Genomic DNA, 18,068 nt, shown 5'->3' with positions numbered 1-18,068 from the left:
GGTAGGTAGCGGTTGAGACATTGCCCACCCATACAAATTATTTACATCATAGTACATTAAATACTTAGAAGGTTCCTCGGATTGTAGTTTTGCATGTACCGATTGTTAGCCTTTTCATAGCGGTGTGAGAATTGGCTTAAACCACCACGTATGCCCCGTTCTACGAAAAGCAGCATTTCTACGTCAGTGAAAAGTTCTAATCTTATTCCTGTATGTTTGAGCATTGCATCCCAAGTGAAGCCTGGGAGTGTATAATAATGAGCAGGATCCAAATTATAAGTTTGCATGCAGCTATCACGAAAATTTTCGAAAACGTCAGCCAACAATAGTACATCAGTTTTCAAATAGAGATCGCTATACTCCCCAAGTGTTCGCATTTGAAATTTGGTCCATACCTCCTTAGCGTGATTATACGCACCCTCACTAATATCACTATCGGATAATCTATTATAGAATATCTCGCGTGGAGGTAAAGCAGTTTCTTCCAGACGGTTCAGACTATCTATGTAATCGTAAGGAAAAATACCTTTCCTTGTCAGAAGGTTAAATTGTTCTATGCTTAAATATGAGAATTCTGACTCTAAATTTTTTAACTGTGATCTCGTTAAATATGAACTCAATTTGTCTAAACTAAATGCCATAAATTTGAAAGAATTGATAAACCTTAGTTGTATATTATATTTACGGATGAATTTACTGAATGAAATATACTTCTCCTTCTGTACAGGTAACAAGTGTACTGAACCTTCATACAAGTTAGCGATTGTACCGAAAATAAAATGCGCATCATAACCTGATAAATTATGAAAAATTACTGGTATTACATGTGAATCTTTAAAGTTTAAATTACAATTATTATGAGCAGGTCCCCTATATTTACCAGTTAAATGATCATGATCGCGAACACGTATTTGATCTGGAAGAAACGGCTTTTTACATATATGACAGTTGGGTTCAGTATAATGCCTTGAATTTTCACTAATACTTAGTTTATGCATAGGTATTACTGTTTTCAGTTTTTCACTCGCTATACTAGCCATTTTATCAAGCTCATGTCCAAACCATTCAATACAATCAAGTCCTCGATATGATTTATAATTAGAAAGCGTTGAATCACGAACGCTTTTAAAATAATAACCTATACTAAAAGGTATGTGTTTTTGATAAATATACCAATATCGTCATCCGTTTGCTCAACTTTTTCAAGCAAGCATTCAATGTCAGCGTATATGACAAATCGCACCCTCTCACTATTCTTCATGTTCTTGAAGGAAACCCAACGGTCCTTGTCAGGTAGCACAATTCGGTTGTTTTTATTGAGTTGCGCATAATCACATTCATGCGATTTTAGTTTCTCATAATTGTGGAAATAGTGTAATCAACTATCCCACAGAAAACAGACTTCGCCTGTAAAAAAAGGCGGCAAGTACATAAACCATTTAGCATAAATAATATAGTAAAACTATCCAATTAAAAAAAGTAGTGAAATCCAAATATTAGGCAAGTGTATTTATTCACCTTAGCAAAAGTTAAATTTTTGAAAAAAGAGGAACAACAAAGTTACTTGCCGGGCCCGTAATGTCCATGCACAGTGGGAAATTGAATCGTGTGTGAGATTCAGCTATAGCGTAGTACAGCAAATTTCATGTTAAAATACATAGTGAAGTTAGCCGAACCACAGACGATTCTATTTCTCACTGTGCATGGACATTACGGGCCCGGCAAGTAACTTTGTTGTTCCTTTTCTTTTTTTCAAAAATTTAACTTTTGCTAAGGTGAAAAAATACACTTGTCTAATATTTGGATTTCACTACTTTTTTTAATTGGATAATTTTACTATATTATTTATGCTAAATGGTTTATGTACTTGCCGCCTTTTTTTACAGGCGAAGTCTGTTTTCTGTGGGATTTCGTAACGTTTTGTAAGAGTATAATATTTAAAAAATTAAATAATTCTTTTAATTTTTCTACAGAATTTAAAGAAAATGTCCACACTTCTCATTTTTTGAAACAGCAGCGCTTAACTAATAAAATAATATATATTAACATTGAAAAAATATCACAGTCAACACATTGAATTTATTGATATTTGTAATGCATTCTGCATAAATGAACTTCATAATTAATGCCCCGGCTAGTTGTTTAATGTTTTCAGTTTCACTATAATAAAAGTTTGATTCAATTTTTCATAATCAATAAACATACTCTCAACATATAAAAATAATTAAGTAAAATGTATCCCCCAAAAAAATACTTTCGTGTAAAAAAAAGACGGCAAGTAATTGAAAGTGATTCCACTGAACAAAATAACCTATAAGACGAAACATTTTTTAAACTCAAATGTTACTTTAAAAATTTCTAGGTAAATATATTTCCACATATCAAACATCAATACTTTTACAATAAAAAGTAATACATTAAAAACGAAATATTGCAGAAAAAGAATTTTAGACAAAAATATCTGAAAAAATACTTTACAGTTAAATATTTCAGAAAAGGAAGTAGTTCTTCTGGTTGCTTAATAAATATATCTGGCAACATAAAGCATGAAGATCAGTTAAATTAGGCAAGTAAGTCAATCAATCGGCAACATAAAGTATTGAGATCACATAAATTCAGGCAAGTAAATGAATGAATAATTAATTATTATATCATTTTTATATACGTACACAGTGGGAAGTTGAATCGTGTGTGGTTTCAACTACAGTGTAGTATATCATTTTCCAAGTTAAATTACAGAGTGAAGCTAGCTGAACCACCCACGATTCAATTTCCTACTGTGTACTACTTGCCCGGACGGGCCGAAAAGTGTAAAGTATATTTGAGTCTTCATCAGTTGCACTTTGAACTATCATCTACAGTACACATTTGGCCCGTTCGGGCAAGTAGTACACAGTAGGAAACTGAATCGTGGGTGGTTCAGCTAGCTTCACTCTGTAATTTAACTTGGAAAATGATATACTACACTGTAGTTGAAACCACACACGATTCAATTTCCCACTGTGTACGTATACAAAAATTATATAATAATTAATTATTCATTCATTTACTTGCCTGAATTTATGTGATCTCAATACTTTATGTTGCCGATTGATTGACTTACTTGCCTAATTTATTTGATCTTCATGCTTTATGTTGCCAGATATATTTATTAAGCAACCAGAAGAACTACTTCCTTTTCTGAAATATTTAACTGTAAAGTATTTTTTCAGATATTTTTGGCTAAAATTCTTTTTCTGCAATATTTCGTTTTCAATGTATTATTTTTTATTGTAAAAGTTTTGATGTTTGATATGTGGAAATATATTTACCTAGAAATTTTTAAAGTAACATTTGAGTTTAAAAAATGTTTCGCCTTATAGGTTATTTTGTTCAGTGGAATCACTTTCAATTACTTGCCGTCTTTTTTTTACACGAAAGTGTTTTTTTGGGGGATCTCAGAGCTTTCTGTAATGTGACAAAGATACATCTTAAGAATTTCTTTATGCAAATAATACAAAATGGAGTGAAACTCTTAAAGAAAGAATGTGTACTCTAATAATTAAATTTTATTAGACGGGAATATAAATTGAAATATATAAATAATTATATTGTTAACAATAATCAATTTAATTTAACAATATTAAAAAAGGAAAAGTACAACATTTTAAATAATATATTGAAAAATTACATATTTACTCGTTATAAATAGTTTTGATGAAGAAAGATACAATAATTTTCTACACAAAAAATATGTATTACGAGATTTTATTTGAAACTGCGCGATACTCAGTGAGAAAATAATTTAATAATGATAGAAACTCATTGTGGAAATCATATCATTTTTAAATAGTTTACTCACTAGATATATTGCAGCCGAAGGCGCTATAATTGCGGCCAATATTTAGTGAAATGGCATTTTAAACGCAGCCGTGGTCCTAATATTGTTGAACATGTTAAGATTTTTTTACCCATGATAACAACTTTCAACATTTATAAAAGCAACCGTTATAGATACGAATAACGTAATATTGAATTAATTAAATTTCCTCAAAAATATGATAAACGTATCTTTTGAATTTCTGGGTCATGTTTTCTTTTGAACGATATGATCGTTCGCATATATCCATGATTTATCCTTACGTATCATAGATATATAATGACCAGTTGCAGCATCCTTGCCGTCATGGAAAATCGCACAATTTGCTTTATAAACATTATCAACCATTTCTAATTTCTCAATAAGTATACCTTTAATGTTTCAGTTTTTAAGAACAATCCAATCTTTAACGTTTTCTATATTTTCAGTTTTGGTATTATATAATGATAATTTAACAATCAGAACTTTGTTAGTAACTGTACTAGCAATTTTTTGCTGAAGTTGTAAAGAACTCATGCAATTACTGCGCAAGGAATTCAATAGTTTTTTTCCACTTAGAGAAGGTGCTCTGAACTATTTCATTCATGTGCTCCAAGAATTACTTTTGCATAATTTTTTGGGAATTAACAAACTCTTCATACCATCAAATAGCGTAAGTAATAAAATATTATTATAAGATTGGGTAATATCTGTATGACAACATGAAGTACTACACTTGTCCGTTTTTGTTAGATAATGTTGCACAACGCGATTCAAGCAACTTAATTTATCACACAAAGCAGTGATTAAATCACCAGCATCATACTGCCGCTTTCCAAAAAATTGGATTTCAGCATATTGTCTAATATCAATATTCTATAAAGATTTATCAAGTTTCTGTAAGCAAAAATAAAAGATTTTAGAGCATTGTCTGCTCCTATACGAAATAGTACACTTCTAATTGAATAACAATTTACAATGCATTGTATAACTGCATTTGCGTATGAAGAAATATAATCACGTTTCATTATTCCTCTAATGTATTAATCAATTTCATTTACATATACAGCAATTAATGACAAATTTAGATGATGAAAGTTCTACTTATTACTACAACCTTCTATCCTCATTAAAATTAGTCAACAAAAATTTTCGTAAGTTACAATGTTTCATCTGCATATCTTTACGCAAACATGTGACTGCTTAGCCTATTTCCCACTATTCTAGATGCTCCTTCTTGTTTCTGATATAACCTGTAAATTAGAAAATTATAATATAAACATTGCTAATTAAGATAAAATATGTATAAATTAAAATTAGATAGGTATTATACGATACAATTTTCTTTCAATTGTTGCTTTGCTACTTATAGCTCAAGTCATATATAATAGTTCCCAGGCTTACTATTTAAATATACATATACATCGGTTAATGAAAAATTAAAATGATGAAAGATCTGCTTATTACAACAACTTTCTATCCTCATTAACATTAGTCACCAAAAGTTTTTGTAAATTATAATGTTTTATCTGCATATCTTTACTCAAACATGTGACTGCTTAGCCAATTTCCCCCTATTATAGATGCTCCTTCTTCTTTCTGAAATAACCTGTAAATGAAAAAAAAATTTAATATAAACAATGCTAATTAAGAAAAAATTTGCTTGGATTAATTTTGGATACATATTAAACAATATAATTTTCTTTCAATTGTTGCTTTGCTACCTAAAGCTCAAGTCATACATAATAGTTCCCAGACTTACTATTTAAATATACATATACAACAATTAATGACAATTTTAAATTATGAAAGATCTACTTATTACTAAAACCATCTATCTTCAATAGTTAGGCACTAACAGTTTACGTATGTTAAAATGTTTTATATGCTTATCTTTACGCAAATATGTGACAGCTTAGTCAATTTTCCACCATTGTAGACGCTCCTTCTTCTTTCTACGATAACCTGTAAATAAGATAAATTTATAATAAAAAAATGCTATTTAAGAGAAAATTGGTTTAAATTAAAATTGGATACGTATAATACAATATAATTTTCCTTTCAATTGTTATTTTGCTACTGAAACTTCATCTCAAACATAATAGTACCCAAGCTGACTATTTAAGTATACATACACAACAAATAATGACAATTTTAAATGATGAAAGATCTATTTATTACTTAAACCTTGTATCTTCAATAATTATAGGCACCAACAGTTTACGTATGTTAAAATTTTTTTCTGCATACCTTTATGCAAATATTTGAGAGTTTACCCAATTTTCCACTATTCTAGATGCTCCTTCTTCTTTCTGACATATCCTGTAAATAAGACAAATTTATTATATAATGCTACTTAAGAGAAAATTGGTATGAATTAAAATTGGATATGTACGTATTATACAATATAATTTTCCTTTTAATTGTTGCTTTGCTACATAAAGCTCATCTCAAACATAATATAATTGAATAATTTTATAATATCCACAAATGGCTCATACTCAACATACAGCTGCTGGATACAAATTATTTCTACTCTTTTTTTCCATTCGGATGCTTGTTGTTGCATTATTTAAGAATATATTGCCTGGTAATCATTTTATAAGAATATAATAATAATACAAGAGGCTATGAACCGAAAATGTGATAATATTTAAATTTCCACTACTTGCAGGTCACAAATTAAATTGAAATAAGTATCTCAATATTATTGTATTAGAGTTTATTGATAAGCATCATGTATCACCATATACCAAACAGAATTCTCCAACATAATCTGAAATTAATACAAAAAAATATATCTGTAAAAACATGAATATGTATTTATAAATTTTAATATTTTTGTCTTACAATTTTATAGATCTTACGCAGTGGAAAATACCAGGCCTCTTTTTAGTCGAAATCCAAATTTATCATCCTCCGTAGCATTGTCTAATTGAATGATTTTCTAATATCCATAAATGGCTCATACTCTACATAATCAGCTACTGGATACAATTTGATAACTTCTACTTTATTTTCCCATTCCGATACTTGTTGTTGCATTTTTGAAGAATATATTACCTGCCAATCATTTTATAAGAATATAATAACAATAGCTTAAAATATATGTTGGTATATGACTGCATATAAGTATATAAAAGTACTTATATAGATTCAATTTTTAAACATACGTACAAACCAAGTTATGGCAAATTTAAATGATGAAAGAAGATTTATTTTGTTAATACAACCTTCTAACCTCATTGAAATTAGTCACAAACAGTTACTGTATGTTAAACTATTCTTTCTGTCTACCTTTATATATATATATATATATATATATATAATTTCACTTTATTATATGTCTGGATTCTATATAAGTTAACGCACGACTGACAGCTGGTAATATTTTTGTCTTGTTTCTCCATGAGATGTAAACAATCAAATTTTAGCAAACCGGAACAACACATATTATTTCATATGTATGATCTATGTCATGGTTATATTATATAACTGTTAAATGGTATTCTAAATAAGGTAAGCTGCTCTATTTGTGTTTACACCTCAAGAATATCAACAATAATCATATTAGCAGCTGATCAAAATTTGTTTACGTTTCAAGCGTTGGAAAGTAGCCGAAAGCAGTTATTGATAAAGAAGGTGATGTTTTTCGCTTATCGCTTTGAAACATAGTAAGCTGGAAAATTTGATAAAGGATGAAAAATTCTTATTTTTTTAGACATCGTATTAACGCTGATCATTTTTAATGAATTATTTCTGCTATTTTTAATTTATTTCTATTTACTAAATAAAAGAAATACAAAATAAAATAAAGTATCATTAGAATTTAATAAAATAAGAACTACAGGATACATCTAATACAGAAATAATCGTCCGATTAGTCTCGTGTTTGGGCTTATTCTCATCTTAAAAATAAAAGCAATGTATTGATAATAATTTAAAAAATGTTTAATTAATAATATTAAAATTAGAATTTTTGATTGCCAATTTGAGTACAGGTATTATAAGGATTCGTCATTTACGTTCGGTTTATTACCCTCAGTTTATTGCTTGGGGCTCGGTACAATAGCAGGTAAGCCGCGCGATGTGGAAAAGAATTGTCCACCAGCTAACTTAGGCCTATTTAATTTCTATTGACGTTTCGGAACGATTCAATTTCCCAGAGTGTACTAAAAATATAATTTATTTAAAAAAAAAATGAATTTTTGATCGAAATTTGCGGAAACCTCCCCTTAATAACGAATATAAGTATTCATCAAACTGGAGCCAATGTGAATAAAATGGTTTTAGCAAATCCTTATAAGGATACACGAGACGAAGTTCAAACTAAATCGAATGAAGCCAACAGAAAAACAATGTGATAAATAGAGTCGAGGATTGTAGGAGCCTACTTAACAATGCTCAGAGTTGGAGTTATGCTTTCACGGGCAAATTATTACATGAACAAACAGGTAGACTGACAGACAAACAGACATACACGTGCCAAGTTGAAAGTGACTTACTCAACTTCAAATACGTTCTCTCTTCGCCCTGCCATTCTTCCTAGCTGTCGAGTTAAGTGTATGTGTAACGGATGAACCGTTCGATCGGTAGACGAGAATTAGTCGAAAAAGAAAAGTAATGGAATTTGTAAATATGAAAGAGACTCGGTCATAATAAAAAATTGAGATTGCGATATCGCTCAGGTTTTAGAATTGAGTAATCGCGACGCGCGCAAAAACGAAATATATCACGAAACCCCTTTGGCCCGTGCAAGGGTTAGTTTTCAAAGTAAAAAAAATGTTTTAGAAAGTGCTATTAGGTCCTGGGTAGAAGGTCCCTCTCACCTCTGCAACCATTCCCTTCTCCCCGTACACCTCCTCACTATCAATTGGTCCAAAACCCTCTTAGAATCAGCATTGATGTAAGAAACTAGTTTGGTCGAATAATAGGGTTTCTTAATAGTATTGATGTATATAATTTGTTAATCAAAAAATTCATTCTAGCCATTTTGGGGACTGGATATGCGCAGAAATATGCTTCCATTATGGGACCTACATGGACAATACTCAACGGAAATTTTTACGAAAGAGGCGATTCGAATTATAAATCAACAAAACGCAAGTCGACCGCTATTCCTTTTTTTATCTCATGCAGCTGTTCACTCAGGAAATACTTATAATCCTCTTCCTGTACGAGATGAAGACGTGGCAAGATTTTCTTACATTAAAGATGGCAGACGAAGACGCTTTGCCGGTACGTCCTTATTTTATTTTATGTCTAAGAAAATCAAGAGACACGATAGTGTCTCTATGGGAAGTAATTTAAAAAGCTGAGACATTACCCTATTTTACACGAGAACTTTGACTATACTATATCTAATTTTTAGTTCCGATGTAAATATTTTGAAAGTCACTTATTCAATTAAAAATTTAATGCAAGTTTCATGATATAAATTGAGTCTTAGCTTTACAATGAGACTACAAACGTCTAAATCGGTTCACTCAATGCTGAGATATCAAGATTGAGCAATTACAATTAGCTACTTTCAGCGTTTCTTCTCCTGACCGAAAATTGTTGTCTCGATTAGAACTCTCACTCTTTCACGTTGGAAGCCTATGCATGGCATCTTCTGTCCTTTCCCCTACTCTACCGATGCAGTTTAACGTCACCTAGCCAGATAATATATGCGTAGTGTTTGGTAGCAGGATTGTGTTTATACGTGTTTCTACGATTCTATATGTGTATGTGTCAGTAGTATTCTATTGTTAAAGAGAATTTCCTAAGGCCAGAATTATACGGCGTATCACATGCTGCTCCACGCGTCGTTTAATGCTGGCCTACGATATTTTAACCATTAACACTAAACTTACCAGTACCAGTCAATTTGATCGTTTTCAAACTTTTGTAAAACTTACACATTTTTAAACCTTATAATACCGTTATCAAACTATATGACAATTCTTAGAATATGCATATATAAGCTTCAAATAAAGAAACTTAGGATTCGGTATGAGTGTGAGTGTGAATGAACCAACTCGAGTTTTTACACAAATATAACTGTAATTAAATGATAATATATGTGACATATGTACACTATTTACACTGTTGATCACGTATCTATTAACACAATACCTGAAACAAGAACAAAGTAAGATTTTCACCAAGTGATTGGGGTTAGAATAATAATAATTGTGAGAACGAAAAGACGTGACTCTCAACGGCATGTCCGGGAGACGTCTGCCTCTCTCAGCAGCCGGTGCGCAGTTTATAATGAGCGTCAGTCAACCGTCTGGCTGACGGTAACCTGACCGGACGGACAGGCGGCACAGTTTGAAAAGCGATGTCAAACTTACACATATATTATTTTTTTCATTCTTTACTTGCCGTTATTTTTTCTATGTTCCAAGAAAAATTTGTTATGTTGCTAAGCTAGCGCGATCTGTCAGTATGGCTGGTGGAAAAAAGTATTATACAGTTGTCTCAGTGTAAAAGTTTTTATAGTTATTTCAGAGCCGGTTTTAATTTAAAAAAGTAGACAACAATAGTAATAATTACATTCTCAAGTAGAGCACTTCCAAAAAGTTTCTTATGCATTTTTTGTACAATTGTTTATTTGAAGGAGAGAAGGTCAGAGATAGGCACAAAAAATTAAAAATATTATTTTTGCAATTAAATGATAATTGGTAATTAATTGATTGAAATTGCTAAATAAAGAAAAATTGAAATTGTTATCAATTACCAGAGTAATTGATAGTTCAACTTGTAATATTATCAATTACTAGAGTACATGATAATTCAATTTTTAATATTATTATGAATTACTGGAGTATTTCATAATTCAACTTTTAATATTTTTAATTACTAGAATATTTGATTATTCCATTTTTAATATTATGAATTACTAGGGTATTTGATTTTTCAATTTTTAATATTATTAATTACTAACGAATTATAAAGTGATCATTTTAACCAATTAAGGACCAGATGTCTTGATTTTTCAATGAAACAAGCATTCAGTTTTATCAAGCAGTCGAAAAAACCGTTCACACGGTATCGAAATGTGGTTATAAAGAATGTAATAAATAAACGAAACAAAGGGGGTAAAAGAAATTTCAAACCTGTTGACCTTCACATATGGAACAAATATTTAATAGTCTATTTAAATACTGTAACGTTGCGTTCCCGCAGCGTTACAATAGCTGCCATCTAGCGCTTTGCTAATCTCAAGCGCTAGATAGGCGGGTCGCGTGCGAACTAGGGAGTTATCAACCGATATGTATTGATCTAGGATCGATAACTTGTCAGCTCCCTAGTGTCGGACGATGGGTGTAGCGGGGCAGCGGTGGGACAGGCGAAGGGCCTGACCTACTCCCGCGAGCTGCCCCGACACACGTAGTTAGGAGGTCTTAGGTGACACACAGAGTGCCGAATTGTGCCCCGCCGCCGATATTTCGCAACAGAGCAGCAGCCGCCGCAGATAGAAAAATACGGAATATTACCGTGAGGAGCAACGACTGCCACCTTGCCACAACCCATATCGGACAGCGGAGCTTTACAGCCTTAAGGGCCAGCATTGGGCATTCGAAGAGAGAGGAGAGAGCGAGAGACAGCGAAGGAGAGAGAGAGAGAAAGAAGAGAGCCAGCTCTTGCAAGCCGAAGTAAGGGTGATTATTCGTTTCGTGTCAAAGTCCTGTGTCGTCCTGGGGTGTGCTAGGGCTTTAGTGCTCGTAGCACCGATCGGTTTTATAGGAAACCGCTAGCCCTGCTCACCTGTCACGGGTAAGCGGGCAACCTAGCGGAGTGGTTATTTCGTCGGACCTGTAACGAACATCATAGGGTGTGTACGCGCGAATTAGTAAAAGTGTTCGCGATTACATAGAGTCGTTATGAGTTTGACCGTTTACAGAATCGTTTCCTTGAGTCAGTTCAAGGCCGCGGACTTAATACAATTATCGTGAGGACTCGCGACCTTAGACTCCCAAACCTAAACAAACCGGGTCGTTGTTGTGGTCGAGTACGCGAGAACTTAGTGAGTGCGAATAACCGTCGAGTAACGCGCACGCGCGGGGATAGGGACTCATCCGCGTAGTAGTTATCTCAGGAATCCACCGGTGGCGCGCGAAGCATCGCGCGACTAGGTGGGGACCACCGCGAACGCCGACTAGTGGCTCGAGCGCGAGGCTAGCTACAACGTCACCGGGGTTTCAGCCGCGTCCACATTTAGGACATCGCGTAGCACACTTATACCGTGTAAAGGGAACCTTGTATTATATCGAGTACAGAGCTTATAATAAAAGGAGTTTAACCGGAATTAAGAAATTACAATTATTAGCACCCATCCCCTAGATTCGCGTACGAGGGTTAGAACCCCCTCTGTATAATAAATATTCGGGTATTACTAAACATTACATCGAAGGCGCCCGAGTCTTGTAAGAAGTCGCCTATTGGGACGCGAAACCGATCGGTGAGGGATCACTCCTCCCTCCCCCTCTACGCTATCCTTCAGGATAGACAGTAGCGTCACAATATATATTTAATTTGCTTGTAAATTACATTTCATTAAAACTCTGAGTTCAAAGTTTTCGTCCGTTAACCTGTTATATTTAGGTAAATTGAATATTGTAGCGCAGTTAAAAAGTCTTTCAATAGGCGCAGATGATGGAAGAAGTGTATTAAATTTTAAAAACACAGCTTTTATAATTGGATACGAGTTTAGAAGATTTATATCAGAACGAGTCTCTGAAGCAAATTGTTGAAATAATTTATCTTGGTCAGTGATCCCAAAAATATGGTCAATGATCCCTGTATAATTTTAAGTTGTTGCACAATTAAAATCAAAGAAATCATTTTCTTCGAATTCCATTGAATTGGGTTTGGTGTTGTTAACAGCTGCATTTGAAAGGGTTTCATTTATTACTACCATAAAATTTTTGTATGCAGACAATGTCAGACATTTAACCCATCTTAATTTAAAAGCTGGATATGTCGTTGCAGCAGCAGCAATACGACCTTCCTTCTCTACAATACAAAAAAGTTTTTAAACCTACGGTTTAATGCACTATGCAGAACGCCGACTAAATTTTTACACCAATGCAGATTACATAAACTCAAGTTTTGTAATTTATTTTTAATTGAAATAAGAGTAGGAAGTAAATAGGAGTGGCACCCACTTACGCACAAAATTATTTGCACACATACTCAATTATGCGCATACCCGTCTGGACACCGGGAATTTACTAACTCGATTGCACACATACCCTCTGGCGCACATACCCATATAATGTATGCGCACAATTGGGTATGTGTGAAAAAATAAATTTGTGTGCAAGTGGGTCTCAATTGAAAATTTGTTATGTGTTCAAATGGGAAAGTAAGCAAATGATTTTGTTCGTAGTTGGGTATGTGTGCAAACGGCTATGTGGGCAAATGGGTATGTGCGCAAAAGATAATGTGTATAAATGGGTATATGCACTGTAATGATATTCCCGTCAGTGTGAGGGGACACTAACACTACGGGTTTTCCATTACCTTCGCCCGTCCTTGTCCATCAATATCAGGGCGCTAATTGTTCAATCGAGTGGCCAATAACCCTACGTTATCGTTTGAGTCTCTGGACTCCATTCTATATGCATCTCATACGGCCCTGCGCCCGTGCATTTGGACGGTAGCGGTAGCCGAGGTCGCTCAGTATGCTAGGTCGTGGTGATGGGGAAGGGTTCCTTACGGAATCCGAGCCTCGAAGACCTATCTGCTGAGGGGCATACATCTACTCCTCACCACAAACACAGGTGGTGGTGAGGAGTGCGGGAACATGCGGTATCATTGCCAAGCATAGAGTTTGCCAAGGGCGTAATACCACGGAGGCAATGTTTGCGGTCCGTCCAGCCATAGCGCAAGCCTATGGGATTACGAAGGAGTAGATAGACTGTAAGGATTCAATGACCGTGTGGCGAGGGGGTCGGGGTTCCGCGAAGGAAGGGGAGGTAGGGGAGCTGCCCCCACTCCTCAGTGAAGGGGGGAGGGGGATTTCCCCCACTCCTGGGTGGTGGGGAAAAGTTATGCACCTAACACTTTTTTTTTTTTTTTTGTTTGGATTAACATGGCTGGGAAAACTCATGTTCACCTGCGCAAACGATATCTCGACTGAGAATCCTTTGCTCAGGTAGTGTGGGACTTGCTACCGACCTAAGGAATGCATGTGGAAAATTAAGGCCATATCCCCCTAACCTCGTGGAAAAAATTAACGCCGTATCACTCTAACCTCGTGGAAAATTAACACCGTATCACCCTAACCTTAATTTCACCTGCGCATTCGATAGGATTTATGGTTATTCCGCACCTACCCATCCATGAGTCAACACTGGGCCGGTTTACAGTTAGTATTTCTTCAGCTACCAGTGGACTATGGGACGACATTTAAGTCGCTTTTGGATTGGTTTTACCCGATCCGAAGAGAGAAAGGAGAGTAGAGATTTAGTCCTGAAACAATGTTAATGGGAGTGGAGGATGAGGTTAATAGTACTCCCGACTAGAGTGCTAGTGTCACGATTACTAACAATTGATCAGTAATAGAATTCCCCACGAGTTACACCAACACTCCAACCGGGAGATTGGGGGGAAGAGTACAGATGCGTTATGGACAATCACTCTCCTAAGTGAGCGAATCAATCATGAAGAGAACGAATGTACAATTCGTTTGAGCACTTTGTCTCCGCCCAGACAAGCCAGCCCACTCTTGTTTACAAGATACCTATGGTCCAGCCAGCAAGGGGTAAAAGACAGAGGTCAAATATAGCAAGTGTACTTTCCAGGATAGGAAAGAAAAAATAAAATTTAATAATAGGAGGAAAAATAATAAGAGAAAGAAAAGAGAGGCAATCTCTCCCCCCCCCCTTCTTTTTCCTTTTTTTTTATTGGGATTTGTGAATGAGTAAGTGCAGATGCGTTATGGACAATCACTCTCCTGAGTGAGCGAATCAATCATGAAGAGAGCGAATGTTCAATTCGTTTGAGCACTCTGTCCCCGCCCAGACAAGCCAGTCCACTCTTGTTTACAAGATACGTATGGTTCAGTCAGTAAGGGCATAAGACAGAGGTCAAATATAGCAGGTGTACTTTCCAGGATAGGAAAAATAAAATTTAATAATAAGAGAAAAATAATAAGAGATAAGAGAGAGGCAACCTCTCCCTCTTTAATGGAATTTGTGAATGAGAATGGATATGAGTGATATTACACTAGCTACTGACCTTTTCAAGAAAAGGTCTTTTGAGCGTAATAATGAGATGTGCTGGTTTAGCGATGGTTATGTATCAGGGCAAGCGTGAATTTACAGCAAAGCTACTACTATCGACTCCAATAAGGCCCCCAATCCATCCAAGGCCCGAATTTCACCCCGCGTATCCAACCCTGGGCCCGTCGGCCAGTAGCAGCGGACCTATGAGTCATCTCGTGTTGACCAGGTTATGACCGAGGACGGCAGCCCGGCCAAGGCAGATCAGACCCCATGGTAGAGAAAGTCTCCCGCGGCCGTGAGGGATCACGCGCATATTCTCAATACAGAACCCCTTAATCCCTTAGTACCGAGCGCTCGTGGGGCGGCCAAAGGCCCCCCCCCCCAAGGAGGGGGAAGGATCGGCCAATGCATTCCGCCAGGGATTCCCTGAAAACCCTGTATCGGTCAAAAAACAGTCAGAACCAAGAACGAGCGGACAGGAGCAGGAGGAGCGGGGGAGGGACTATATGTCATCCATGTCCAGGAGGGATCGCCCCCCGAAGAGAGCCAGACAGGGTCTGGACTCCCAGAGAGCGCGACCCAAACGAGACAGGGACGATCCGTTTCCACACACTCCCGAAGAACCCGAAAGTCCAATGGATATGTGTTATATCACTTCGGACCGAAAAGGGGTCATCGGTATGTGCGGTAACCCCAGATAGGAGAAGGAGTGATGCCGCTGTAGGAGTGGATGCTGAAAGAGGGGGGGGGGGGATATGTCGTCCAATCGCACCCCAAATTCCCCAGAGTGCCTCGCATCAGTCAAGTGATGATAGATATAGGGTCACCAGGGTGGGAATCAGAGGCATCAAGGGGCCCCGCTCGGGTCCGGAAAAGACCACCCGTGACAAGAGTCGTGCAAGGGTCAGTAATGACAGCCAAGATCTAATACCCTCGTTGAAAGCGGTCCAGGCCAGATCAGAGAGGCTCATTTACTCGCCCTCCCGAAGAATCCCACAGTCCAATGGATAAGAGTTTTAATCCCCATGGACTAGGGGGAAAGACATCAGTAGGCATAGTAGGACTCTATGGATTCCCAGACTGGATCCATCCAGCGATCGGACGGACACGAGGACCTCAGGGTAGGAACTATAGGCTGCTCAGGTCTGGGAGGGAGCGCCCATGATGTGAACCGTGCGAGGGTCAATGAAGACAGCCAGGATCCTTGCTCCCATTGAAGATGCTCCCACCGGTCAAGACAGGCCTATTTCCAAGCCTTCTCGATGAGTCCGCTGGATCAATGGATAAATATAATCACTTCGAATCTATAGAGGGGATCATCGACAAGCCCGGTAGCTCCTATTGAAAAGTGCGACAGGGAAAGCCACATCCCCCCTCCCGAGAGTTTAGAGAATTTAGAGAATTTAGCCAAGCTGAGACAAAGACCGGAACCACAGCGTTCAATGCATCAAGGTTCCCAGCAAGACCCGCACCAGTCAAGAGACGAGTTGGACTAAGAGCGGACAGACACAGGGACACCAGAGTAGGAGCCGTGGGCTACCGCGATCTGGAAAGAAGCGCCCATGACAGGAGTTGTGCGAGGGTCAGTGAGGACAGCCAGGATCTATACTCCAGTCGAAAGCGATTCAGAGCAGATCGGACAACCCGTTTTCATACCTTCCCGATGACGTCGCTAGTCCATTGGATTCTGAATTAATCGCTACGGACCAGCAGAAGTCATCGGTAGGCAGGGCAGCTCCAATCGGGGCGAGAATTCACCGCACATATCCATGATCCCGGAGGAGACCCCCCAGCCACCCCAGAAGCCCCCAATTAGACCAACCAAGAGAGGGAGGGCAGCAAGCCAGTGGCCCCCATGCCCCAGAGCCTCACAGTAATGCCTCCAAGTAGGGTGACCGACTGGGAGGGTGCAGTAGGTCACCAGAGACCAGAGAGGAGCACCCATGATGAGAGTCATCAGGGGAGAGACAGCCAGGATCTGAACTCCCACCGAGAGTGATCCAGACGGGACCATGGATAGACCCGCTCCCCGCACCTCCCCGACGAACCGACGAAGGGTCAATGGATATAATTTAGTCGCATCCGACCAATCAGGGTCGTCGGCAGGTACGGGAAAATGCCCATCCGAGACGGGGCGACCGCGTACCCGCGCCCACCCTCTATCATTTCTTTCAGTCATTGTGATTCAAGGAGAATCACGAAGTCAATTCTTGCATGCGGACGATGCCCCCGCCCACGAGAGACCGGAGATATCCAAGAGCCAAGGCATGGTCACCGCTTATTAGATCCAACCAGAGGTCAGAAGGTCAGTCCTCACAGTAATCGACATGCGCCAATGACCGACGGGGGGACGAGGAGGGCCGGCGATCAAATCGAACATTAGAGGATGGATCAGGAGATTGGAGGGATCGACTGGGAAACTTTTACCAGTAATGACGCGCCCAGGGAGGGCAAGGGTCAGAGTGCAAATCTACACCAGAGCCCCAGGAGCACGAACCAGGACCGGCAAAAGAGACCCATAGAGCGTCATACTTCCCTGGAGAAGGCCCAAACTGCAAGACATATGCCAGTTAAGACTAAGGTCTATACCGACATTACAGAGCGGTTCCACCTCAAATCTTAGTTTTCAAACTACAGCTTTATTTATGGACCGATTTTCAAATTTACGATGGTTTTGGAATCGGCAGAATAGCAGCTTTGGGATAAAACAAAGAAATACTGTAAAATTACAAAAAAAATATATATGAAAATTAATAAAAATATTAAAATTTAATGAAGCTAAAATCTAAAGATTTCGTTGTTTTATCCCACAGACATTATTTTGCTGATTCCAAAATGTCCTCAAAATCGAAAATCGGTTCACAAATAACGCTGTAGTTTGAAAACTAGTAATTATGATGAAATTTGCTCTAAAGAGACGTAATGTCGGTAAAACAGAACACTTTTTCTAATATTATTTTTACCCAAAAGAGGGCACTGTAAATACACGATTTTGTAAATAAAAGTATTCA

General features: G+C 37.2%; 1 protein-coding gene across 1 annotated transcript in view; it reads left to right on the top strand.

Annotated features, from left to right (window-relative positions):
• LOC136773839 (arylsulfatase B-like) overlaps window positions 1-18,068 on the top strand; it is a 316,178-nt gene that overhangs the window by 135,997 nt on the left and 162,113 nt on the right. Inside the window, exon 4 of the mRNA XM_066727754.1 lies at window positions 8,827-9,076. Coding sequence (XP_066583851.1) covers window positions 8,827-9,076 — 250 coding nt within the window. The remainder of the gene's footprint in view (window positions 1-8,826; window positions 9,077-18,068) is intronic.

Source organism: Prorops nasuta, unplaced genomic scaffold (assembly GCF_024137725.1).
Source record: "Prorops nasuta isolate Cenicafe-Biocafe unplaced genomic scaffold, Cenicafe_Pnas_1.2 PNAS00001, whole genome shotgun sequence".
NCBI lineage: Eukaryota > Metazoa > Arthropoda > Insecta > Hymenoptera > Bethylidae > Prorops > Prorops nasuta.
This window is presented reverse-complemented; position numbering and strand designations above follow the sequence as displayed.